Source organism: Galeopterus variegatus, unplaced genomic scaffold (genome assembly GCF_000696425.1).
Source record: "Galeopterus variegatus unplaced genomic scaffold, G_variegatus-3.0.2 Scaffold985, whole genome shotgun sequence".
NCBI classification, from domain to species: domain Eukaryota; kingdom Metazoa; phylum Chordata; class Mammalia; order Dermoptera; family Cynocephalidae; genus Galeopterus; species Galeopterus variegatus.
The window spans coordinates 355,952-368,294 of NW_007727096.1; the positions used below are offsets into that span (position 1 = coordinate 355,952).

General features: G+C 34.9%; 1 protein-coding gene across 1 annotated transcript in view; it reads right to left on the reverse strand.

Annotated features, from left to right (window-relative positions):
* Nucleotides 1–4,071: 4,071 nt before the first annotated feature.
* CARF (calcium responsive transcription factor) overlaps nucleotides 4,072–12,343 on the reverse strand; it is a 74,835-nt gene continuing 66,563 nt past the window's right edge. The window contains exons 16-19 of the mRNA XM_008574033.1: nucleotides 10,508–10,529; nucleotides 9,485–9,854; nucleotides 6,834–7,294; nucleotides 4,072–4,905 (exon numbers count right to left, since the gene is read on the reverse strand). Coding sequence (XP_008572255.1) covers nucleotides 7,176–7,294; nucleotides 9,485–9,854; nucleotides 10,508–10,529 — 511 coding nt within the window. The 3' untranslated portion in view covers nucleotides 4,072–4,905; nucleotides 6,834–7,175. The remainder of the gene's footprint in view (nucleotides 4,906–6,833; nucleotides 7,295–9,484; nucleotides 9,855–10,507; nucleotides 10,530–12,343) is intronic.

Consider the following 12,343-nt stretch of genomic DNA (forward strand, 5'->3'; position numbering starts at 1 on the left):
AACACCGAGGGTTGCGATCCCGTTGCCGGTCGCGGTACAGGTGGGCGCAACACCGAGGGTTGCGATCCCGTTACTGGTCACGAAAAAAGACAAAAAGGAAAAAAAAAAAAAAAAAGAAAAGCCCTAAAGGCATTTGAGAAGTCTGGAAGGGTGCCCCACCCATCAAAGGCCCCTAGGCCTAGAAGGACTGAGTGGTCCTGGAGGATAGACCTGGGGTGCAGCTACCCTCAGGAACCTGCTCCCTGCATTGCAGCTGCTCTGGCTGGAGCAGCCCCAAGTGTGGTTTGTGCAGCAGCTCTGGAGAGTAGAAGCCTGAAAACCCGGTGACGTCCATGTTGTGTTAAGTCTGCTGGCCGGCAGGCTGTGAGAACAGTGGAGGCGTGGCATCCTCCTCCCAGATTCCAGAGGATGTATGGAAAGGCCTGGGGACCCAGGCAGAGACCTGCTGTAGGGGCAGAGCCACTACAGAGGCCATCTACTAGAGCAATGCTGAGCAGGAAAGTGGGGTTGAAGCCATCGCAGAGAGCCCCCACCAGGGAAATGCCTAGTAGAGCCAAGGCAGCTGGGCTGCTGCCAGGACCCCAGAACTTCAGGGCCACTGGTAACATGCAACATAGGCCTGGAAAAGCTGCAGGCAAGGCTACACCTGGCAGAGCTGTAGAAGAGAGGCTGCCTGAAGCTTTGGGGGCCCAGATGCCCAGTTGTGCTCAGTATACAGGACTTGTAGTCAAAGAAGATTATTTTGGAGCTTTAAGACTTAATGTCTGCCCTGCTGGGGTTTCAGACTTGTTTGGGGCCTGTTTCTCCTTTCTTTTGGCCCATTCCTCCCTTTTGGAAGGGGAATGTACATCCAATGTCTGTTGTACCACTGTTTCTTGGCAGTAGATAAATTTGGTTTTGTTTTTCAGGTTCACAGCTGGAAGCACTTTTGCTTTTGGTCTCAGATGAGACTTTGGACTTTGAAGTTGGTGATGGAACAAGCTAAGACTTTTGGGACTGTTGGGATGGAATGACTGTATTTTGTATGTGAGAGTGACATGAATTTTGGGGGGACAGGGGGTGGAATGATGGAGTTTGGATGTGTTGTTCCCTCCAAAACTCACATGAAAATTTGATCCCCAATGTGGCAGTGTTGGAAACTAATTGAGTTATGGGGGTGGTTCCCTCATGAATGGATTAGTGCTCTCCCTAGGTGGGGAGTAATGAGTTCTCACTCTATTAGTTCCTGTGAGAGCTGGTTGTTTAATAGACCCTGGCACCTTCTCTCTCTCTCTTGCATCCTCTCTTGCTTCCTCTTGCCATGTGATCTGCTTATACCTGCTGCTAGCTGCCTGCCGCTTTCCACCATGAGTAGAAGCAGCCTGAAGCCCATGACAGATGCAGCTGTCCCAGAATCGTAAGCCAAATAAACCTCTTTTCCTCATAAATTACCCAGTCTCAGGTATTTCTGTTACAGCAACACAAAATTGACTAATACAGAAAATGCTAAGACATGGAAAACCTGGAACTTTCATACACTGCTGGTAGGAATGTAAAATAGTACAACCACTTTGGAAAACCACTTGGTAGTTTCTTAAAAAGTTAAATATATACCTTCCATATGACCCAGCTATTTCACTCCTTGACATATACCCAAGAGAAATGAAAGCATAAGTCTTTACAAAGACTTGTACACAAATGTTCATAGCAGCTTTACATGCCAAACTATTTCTGAGGTCATACTCCCGGTGTAAGTGCCACCCTTCTCCAGTCTCTATAGTTAGCTTCTCAATTGATTCAAGTGAACCTAAGGATTTACTGAATACTTACATGCTTACCATTTTAAAGTGTTATACATTTACAGGATAATTCTTACTGTTAACAGGAACAATTATGCAATGAAGACATCTATGAGATAGGCTATTTTTATGTTAAATTTAATTAAAATCATAATGAAATTTTATTTTTGAACTGAAGATTTAAAAATAAAAATGCAAATTGAAATCTGCTATTGTTAAGTTAATCTTAGAGTATTTTAAATCTATACAACAAAATTCTTCATTCAAAGTAATATGTATGTGAGAGTATAGGCCAGTAGAATGTTTATTTATTTATTCTGTAGATCATTTACTTGGTAAGTACTATGCTGTAGGTACTGGGACAGATTGGGGATATAGAGATGAAGACACAAACCTTCCCCATAAGACAGTCATGTGGTGGGGATGGACATTCACATATGGCGTAAGCACCATAACAATGTCCGTCTTACCCCAACTTTCACGGGCCTTTTGTGGAGCAAGTGGCCTCTGGGCTGTAGGTGGAGTCAGACTAAAGCTCCTTGGCTCTTTAATGAAAAATTTATGGGTTTGCAATTTAATTCCAATACTGAAAGGAAAATATTATCCCCGAACCTAAGTGGGAATAATTTCGCACTTCAGAGCACGCTTTTCAGGAACAGCAAACACTTTGTAAATAAAATGAGTTCAATCTGTGGCTCATGTAACTTTAATGGTAATCTCTGGCCTTCATATATTGTTATCATGATGTAATAAATAGATCACAATTTCATACTATATATAAAAATAGCTGTGGGTTTGAATCTCACCCTTTCACTTTCAGATGTATAATTTTGGATAAGTTTCTTAATTTCTCTTGTATCATGTATAAAATGTGGCCAATATACAGCTGTGAAAATTAAGCATAATATTGAATTCAAGCAGTTTAGCACATTCATGAATTAGATTACAAATGCAAAAACAGTTGACTATTAACATAATTATTACCAGTAGTAAACTTTAGACTTCTCACTTTCTCTTTGATCTGGCATTCCATCTTAGATGGCATATATTTTCATCTGCCTCTACTTAATTTTAGTGTTGAAAGAACCAGATAATAGTCAACACAGCAACAACTTGGGTTTTATTTTGTTTTTAAAGTTTTTTTTTCCCTTATTATTGAGCAAATAAAAAAAATTATTGGTTGATGGTCTATACCTGGAAAAAAGTACTTACGAGGAAGCAAGAGAGAGCAGAGAAAGACAGACTCTCCTCTTCTTTTAAAGTCCTCAGAACCACGCCCATGACCACCATTTTTAATCCATTCACTACTACACGGTCCTACAATCCAATCACTTGTTTAAGGCTCCACCTTTCAATTACCATAATAGGATTTCCCACCCTCTTAACAGTCACAGTGGGGGCCAAGTTTCTAATATATAATACTTGGGGGACACAATTCAAGCTTCAGGGAGTTTTGGGGGAACATAATTCAACTCACTACGGAGTTTTTTCTTAAATTCTGATTCTATTCCTACAGCTTTTAGAATTCAGTCAGCAATGAACACTTGTATTATTTAACAAAAGAATTCATAGCTAACATGTATGTGGTCAAAGTATAATAAGGCTTTGTCCTCATGACTATGTTAATTAAGTAGAATTACAGATGTTTAGATATTCAAAACAGTATACCATTTAAGAGGTCTGAAGCCTAAACCAGCTGATGGGGAAGAACCAAGAAGTCCCCCTTGTCTGACATTAAGATTTTCTATGGTCCTGAAAAATAGGCACAGAGTGGGAAAAAACAATAAAAGTAAAGAGGGAAAAAAAAAAAATGATCTCTTCTCTTAATCACATACTTCTATCATCACTCTTAACATAAAACTGTACTTGAAGATGTCGTGGTGCCAAAATGTGGGGAAACAAAGAATTACTTATACATTATTACACACATTATTTTAAAATGTATGATCTCTTCTCTTAATCACATACTTCTATCATCACTCTTAACATAAAACTGTACTTGAAGATGTCGTGCTGCCAAAATGTGGGGAAACAAAGAATTACTTATACATTATTACACACATTATTTTAAAATGTTGATGCTTGGCTCAGTTGCAGAGTACTAAATGCATATATATCCCCAAATGTAATGCTAACGGGAGTTACTGGTAGTTATGCTTAAAAACCTTCAGGGTCCAAACTGAACATAAATCTCTAGCTAAAATTATCAATTATTAAAGTATTTATTCAGCATCTTCAAGATGAACAACATTACCACTATCTCCAGGAAGAGTATAAAATGAAAACTAACAAGTATACGAAAAAAAATAACACAGGATTTTTTAATGAAAAAATTACATTATAACAAGGACACTATACATTAAGTTACAATATATATATACACATTTTAAATCTTTTTAAACCTGGTATAAATTAAACAACATCTTTCTCATATCCGCATGATTATGTATGTATTTTGACAGGATATAAAGATGAAACACAAGCTGGTGGGCCTCAAATCTAGAAACTCTAATGCAGAACCAGATCCCCAAACCTAGGTTTTCTATCATTTCTGTGACTTTTAGGAAACATTTACCTTGCATAACATATAAAAACTTTTTCTTTTAAGTATACTAACTGCTTATAGAGAAAATTGCTATCGAGGGAAAGGTCTGCCATGGTTCTGTTTATCTATAATTCATTGTAGTATATATAAAGTTCACTTGGAGGTTTGAAACATGAAAACTACAATGAAGAAACAAGCTAAACTGTAATTGTGAATTTTTAACTGTTTATTTTGAATGTCCAACTCACTACTACAGATATTATATCTTGTAATACATGACACAAAAGAAAGTATGTCAATCTTTGCTGTAGAGCTGCTAGGAGAATGCCAAATATAGGTACTGAAAATTTTATGCACTTGTATTTAATACATTGTGCATTTAAAAAATAATTAAACATTTTAAATATGTAAACATTGTTTTAAAAAAGTAATGCTAAGCACCTTTAAACACAATACTGATACTTAGTGACTAAACATGCATTTAGAGGGCAAATGAATTTTTAAGAACTCATTTAGAAACCATTTTTAAAGAGTTACTCATTGAAATACTTACATGAAAATATTGATAGTTCCAGTTTCTACCTAAAAACCAAAAGAGTATACAATTAGGGATTTAAATCTTCCTTCATGCTCTTGGTTTTTGTGAGGGGTTTTGTTTCTTGTTTGTTTGAGGGGAGGATGCACTGTAATTTTCTGTCTTTGTGATAAAAAACATTATCAGAAGAGACATTCACACAGAATAAAGTGAGAGATATATTTTTTAACTATACCAAGTCTGAATCCTCTGACATCTCTCATCCTCACAGTAACCGACTAGAGTTTGTCTGGTTTTGTTTTTTGGTGGCTGGCTGGTACGGGGATCCAAACCCTTGACTTTGGTGTTATAACATCATGCTCTAACCAGCTGAGCTAACTGGCCAGCCCTAACTAGAGTTTCTATCTTTTTTTTTTTTGTGGCTGGCCAGTATGTAGAGTTTCTATGTTAAGCATTTCTCCTTAGCAACTCAACATCAAATAAGAAAGGAATGTCTCCAAAAGAATATAGTTCAACTGGTGAAATATTTAATAATATACCATTATCATTATCGAAAGGTGAAGATCTATTATTTAAAATCTTGAAAAATGTTTCCATAAAAACTAGAAATAATAAGTGAAAAGAATATTACCTGGAGTGTAACACTGAACTATAAATTCGTACTTATTCCTTTTAAATACACACAGACTAAGAGAAATATGGGTTTGAGGTAACTAAGGATGTGTTTAACTTGGCATAATAGAATCAAATTTGGCAGCCTGCCTCCATAAATGCCAACATCAAATATTTTCAATTCATCTAAAATAAAAGCAATTCTTATTAAAAATCATATACATAACTAAATATTAACTTTGCATTAAATAAGGTATAAATAATAAACTCCATATTAAATAGGATATAAATCTAAAAAGCACCTATTTCTAATATAATAGTACTTTATATTTAGATACATGTCATATACCTGAAACAAATAAAGTGAATTAAGAATGGTAGCCTGGATTTAGAAAAGCCAAAAGAGACTCATACTCATGTAAAGCGTTAAGGTTAAATTTCATATATATTGCTCATGCTTTGAATATTAAACATTAATAATTTAAAATCATTATTTTTTAAAAATAAAAATTTAAATCTACCCCTGAATGGTCTCTGGAAAAACAAAAGCCATTAGGTTGACTTCCTGACAGTTATAGCTGACATTTCTAGTTTATCAATCTTCCAGAAAACAGAAGCTTATAATAAATATACTGATTAGTATATTTCTGGTATTTAAAGTAAATATACTTACTTAACAAGCAAATATACCAGATCAGATATTTTAAAGTTTTAAATATGAACTAAATTTTAAACTATAAATACTTACCTTGAAATACTATAAATCCTAATACCATCAATTCAGTAAAAATTCTGGCATAAAAAATGTAAATAAAACTCAAATTCTAATCAGAGCTGAATCTTCAATAGAAAAAAAGGAAAAAAAATCCTTTGCTGTCATCAAAAAGTTCCCAAATTATCTGTAAACACCAGGGATTTCTATTATTCTTTCTGAATTCTCTCAATTTCTACATCTGTATACCTGTAAGTAGTGTTTTACCTCCAATACAGTATAAATCCACACTGCACATATTAATTTCTGTTGCTTATCTGATTAATTCAAGTTAAAATGCTTAGCAACTTCCAAGACACTTTAAATTTCTATCAGATGACCATTAATATGCTATTGGTTGGTAGTTAACAGTACAAAAACTAGAAAGGAAGAGGCTAAAATGCAGCTGCAGTTTCCACAGACGTGACTGCTAGGCTTTGTGTTACAATGTAAAACTATTGTTTTATCCTTCCAAATAAGACAGACTATAAACATCCTCTCACCTGTCTGCCAATTAAGAATTTCATCACAACTTTAAAGAAAGAATAAGTTCTTTTAGAACTTAAAAAAAAATCATGCCATACATACACACATAGAAAAACATACACTCACAGTTTTTGTTATTGGTGTTCTTTTTTGTCTTGTAAGAGCCAGAACTGTATATTTCCAAGGATGAGTTAGATAACTATATTACTGTGGATAAGTCCAAACAAGCTTTTGAAATACTGGCTTATTAGATAACTAAAAAGCATAAGAATTATACAAAATAAGAAGAGCAAAATATCTCTTAAGGAAAGTAAAAATATAGAATTGACAACAGAGTTTTAAATCAAAGCTGCTCATCAAACCAGTCTTCAGTCCAGTTATCACAACGTCGTGCTTTGGCAATATTCACCTTCTTTTCTAAGACATCAGAGGTCACCAGAGCTGTATATTCTGAAAGGCTTCAATAATTTATGTAGCAAATAATTTCGTACAGTCCAAATTTCTTTTTGCTTCCATAGATAATGCTGGTTCTTTAGGTTCTTGCTTAACTTGGCTCACTGAAATGGTACCTTCTGGATTTTCTTCAACTTTAAAACCAAACATAAAAGAAAAATCCTAAAGGTTAATATAGTTTATTACACTCAAAAGTTTAGAATTATATGAATTTAGAAGCAAAGCAAAAAACAGTAGTTTGGAAAAAGAACCAAGTAATTGAGAAAAGCAGTTAGTGTATTTGAAAAATTCAGTGCTCCTGACATCATAACAGTCATTCATCATTAAATTTCTTCAGTATGCTTCTAGTAATGAAAAAAAGAAGAGACCAAGAACACTGTAAAGTTAATATTTTCTACAGACACCCTGACCAAAAAAAAGAAAAAAAAAAGCAGTTCATAATTTGATACAATTACGGGGAACATCTTGTATTTAAATTTAACCATTTTTAAAAATAGTGTGAATAAAAGTCAGGAAGCCTCCCATCATTTGAAAATGATTTGTTTTACAAACAGCAGGCACATGTATTACAAATTCATAGATGTGTTATATCATATGGTTTCCATATGTGGTCATATATCAAGAAAATGTTCCTTCCCTTAAGGACCTTAACAATGTTAGAAAAAACATGCCACATCTTAAATGAAAGCTCTGACTTAGCTGTGTGAACTATATTTTTGCTTATCTGAAACATATGAGAATGTACTTACCCTTCTGTTTTCAAAGTATTTATGACCAAATTAATCTAAATGTAGCATACCAACAGCACTATTGTGAACTGGCAAATGGGATGCCTAAGATCAATCTTCATCTTTCTCTCTCAGAAATATGAGTTTTTCAGTTGCTATACAAAACTGAGATTAAAGGAATTGTATTTATTCAGAGAGGTGTGTGAAATACACCTAACGATTGTTACAAATGGGTGTGTCTGAGACAGAGAACCAGTAGAGGATGGATTTGAGTGACTCTGAGGGCTCATATCCAAATGAAATAGTCCTTCAGATTATTATTGAACTTAATAAATCATGCAAATTTGGATCCAAAGAGGATCTCCTTTAAAGCAATCTGGATCAGAGCTCCCAAATACCTTGGCACAACACACAGGAAGGAAACATGCTAGGATGGAAAAAAACTTTGGAAGGCAGACATATCTGGGTTTAAATCCCTGCTCTGTTACTTACCAGATGTGAGCTTCAGGTAAGTACTTTTTTTTTTGCAGCTGGCTGGTACAGGGATCGAACTGTGAACCTCAGCATTATCAGCGCCACACTCTAACCAACTAAGCAAACTTGCCAGATTCATATACTTAACCTCTCTTAGTCATGGTTTCCTTATCTTTAAAATGGGGACACCATTAACTATTTCATGGAGTTGTGAGAAATAATTACATATATTCCTTTTTCCTCTCATCTACTAAAGTTCCTCAGTTGTTACAACTGCCACAGCCCTCTGTATATATTTTCTTAAAAGTAATGCTTCCAATAAATTTAGAAGACAATGACTCTTTTCTGAAATAAACTATCTCATAGTTTTGCTTACCCAGAAGAATGATAACTAAGATGGAGAAAAAATACTTTATATAGTCTAAGAATAATTTCTGTGAAGATTTTTGTTCTTCAAAGCAAACTGCAATTTTTTCCTCAGAAAAATGCCTAATCCAAAACAATTTGTGTAAAAAGAAGTGACGTAGTTAAATAAAGTAGGAGTTAAGAGAGTTTACTACTATGTTTAAAGGGTTAGTAATAAAGTGAGAGTAACAAGGTCTTGAACTAAATACAAGTGCCCAAGTCTTACTAATCCCTTTCAACTTCCAAAGAACTCAACATTTAAGTGTATAACTCAAAATTTTCCTTTACCCTTTATATCTGCTCACTTCATTCCATCTTTCTTTGTGTATGTGTCAATTTTTCCATAATAACCTTTGTACTAAAATAGTTTTCCCTGTTTTATTTGCTCCTATCAGTTTTTTTTTTTTTTCCCATGCATTCTAAAATGACCTTCCTGGTTTCATATCACCGGATTTTTTTAAGGAAAAACAAGTAATTAGGGAATGAATAACTTCGATGGGACTAAATAATTAGAAATAATGAGAAGAAAAAAATTTAAAGGTTTAAAGGTTCTTAAACTCACACTAATGAAATACCTCCACCACTCCCATAATTTTGCTTGATTTATAATATATTATAAATCCACTGGGCAGAAATGATAGTTTTTTCTGTAGTGTAATATAATAATGATAGTCCATAAAGCTTAAAAAATAATATCATAAGCTGATTTTAACTTACTAAGAGTTGGGTGGTTGTCTATAATCCGTAATGGAATGGTCTGCACATCTCCCAACAGAATCTGATGAACACTTCTGTCCAGATTCCCTGTATCTTCAACATCTCCAACTTCCACCAGCTGATCCATGGCAACTAGATTTTGATCTGGTCCTTGAAGATTACCCATGGTAGATGCAGTACTATTGTTTTGGGTTAGGCATGTATCTGTTTGAAGGCTATGACTTTGACCAAGCAGTAGAGAATTATTATTATTTACAGCACTTCCTACTGAATCCAGAAGTCTTGAAGGACTGGAGGAGGAGTGGTTATTTACTGATATCAGAGCCGGTAATCCATCAGGAGAGGTAAATCTTGGTTGTAACTGCAAACCCTTTTAAATCAAAAAGAGTTGTATCAAAATTCTTGAATTTACTATGTCTGAAATTCTCATACATACACATATATTATTCTTTTGACAAACAACTGGAACAAATAAAATATAAGAGTGTAGTTACTAACAAATATTAAGTGAGGACAGAAAAAAAAAAGCCGGCGCACTCTCCAGTGCGCCACTGGGCCGGCCCGGAAGAGAATTTTATTAAGGAAAATGTTGATGTTCCTGAAGAAAACTGAGGGATCATTGATTGGAAGTTCACATGAGGTTGAAGAATAATTATAGCAAAGTACCTGAACAAAAGTCCTGGAAGAATAAGGTTGTGATCAAAGAATGGGATGTTTTAATTTGACATTTTAGAGGTAGAATAGTCCAGTTTATGACCATAGCAGTGAGAGACTGCAGAAGAATGAAGTAAAAGGACATTAGAATGAAGAAGGCAAGAAATGTGAGAGTGCTGTTTAATCCTCTCAGCAGTACTTTGAGGAAAGACTCATTATACTGATCTTACAGTTGAGGACACTGAAGTTTAGAAACTGAGTTTTATAGCATGTTGAAAGTCTCACAGAAAACCCAGTGCTTAAATCCATCCTTTTCTTTTTATTTTAATTTATCAATATACAATGTAGTTGATTTTCATGTCCCTTTACCAATTCATCCTTTTCCTCCATCCTTTAATGATACCAGGACCATTTTTAAAATTAGTTATATTAAGAAAGTAATATTGATTGACCTAAAGTTTAATATATTTGGGTTAAAATATAAGAATTATGTGAGAATGATTCAAGTTCTCTAAGAACAATTACTTTAAAAACTGAGATATTAAGAACACAGAGAAGTTTTTACTTTTACTTATTGATTCCAAATGAGTTATTGAAAGAAATTTAATACTGTTATTATTGAGGATCTATTTTTGCCAGGCATTGTCTTAGGCAGTAGGGCTATAAAAGATGAATAAAGTTTGGCCTTTGTGTTTGAGGAGCTCAATAGGTTTCACACATCTAGAGAAGTATAGGTGTAGTCCAGCATTATAGAATGTAGAATGGACTAGATTAGAATGATAAATACAGTCTTTCAAAGAAAAAAGTATATTTCTAGATCTCATCCTAGATCTGCTGAATTAAAATTAATGGAGGTTCAACCTAGGAATGAATTAGGATGATCTAGGATGGGATCTAGAAATATACTTTTTTCTTTGAAAGACTGTATTTGTCACTCTAATCTAGTCCATTCTACATTCTATAATGCTGGACTACACCTATACTTCTCTAGATGTGTGAAACCTATTGAGCTCCTCAAACACAAAGGCCAAACTTTATTCATCTTTTATAGCCCTACTGCCTAAGACAATGCCTGGCAAAAATAGATCCTCAATAATAACAGTATTAAATTTCTTTCAATAACTCATTTGGAATCAATAAGTAAAAGTAAAAACTTCTCTGTGTTCTTAATATCTCAGTTTTTAAAGTAATTGTTCTTAGAGAACTTGAATCATTCTCACATAATTCTTATATTTTAACCCAAATATATTAAACTTTAGGTCAATCAATATTACTTTCTTAATATAACTAATTTTAAAAATGGTCCTGGTATCATTAAAGGATGGAGGAAAAGGATGAATTGGTAAAGGGACATGAAAATCAACTACATTGTATATTGATAAATTAAAATAAAAAGAAAAGGATGGATTTAAGCACTGGGTTTTCTGTGAGACTTTCAACATGCTATAAAACTCAGTTTCTAAACTTCAGTGCCCTCAACTGTAAGATCAGTATAATGAGTCTTTCCTCAAAGTACTGCTGAGAGGATTAAACAGCACTCTCACATTTCTTGCCTTCTTCATTCTAATGTCCTTTTACTTCATTCTTCTGCAGTCTCTCACTGCTATGGTCATAAACTGGACTATTCTACCTCTAAAATGTCAAATTAAAACATCCCATTCTTTGATCACAACCTTATTCTTCCAGGACTTTTGTTCAGGTACTTTGCTATAATTATTCTTCAACCTCATGTGAACTTCCAATCAATGATCCCTCAGTTTTCTTCAGGAACATCAACATTTTCCTTAATAAAATTCTCTTCCGGGCCGGCCCGGTGGCGCACTGGAGAGTGCGCCGGCTCCCGCCGAGGGTTCGGATCCCATGTGGCAACCGGTTCCTGCTCACTGGCTGAGCATGGTGCGGACGCAACACCGAGAGTTGCGATCCTGTTGCCGGTCCCCGGTACGGGCGTGACACCGAGGGTTGCGATCCCGAGCGTGGTACGGCGGGTCTCAAAAAGGACAAAAATAAATAAATAAATAAAAAATATAGATTCCTGGCTGGCTGGTTAGTTCAGTTGGTTAAAGCAGAGTGTTAAAACACCTAGGTCAAGGGTTCAGACTCCCATACCGACCAGCCACCAAAACAACAAAAAATTATATATATATACAGAGAGAGAGAGAGAGAGAGAGAGAGAGAGAGAGAGAGAGAGAGAGAGAGAGAGAG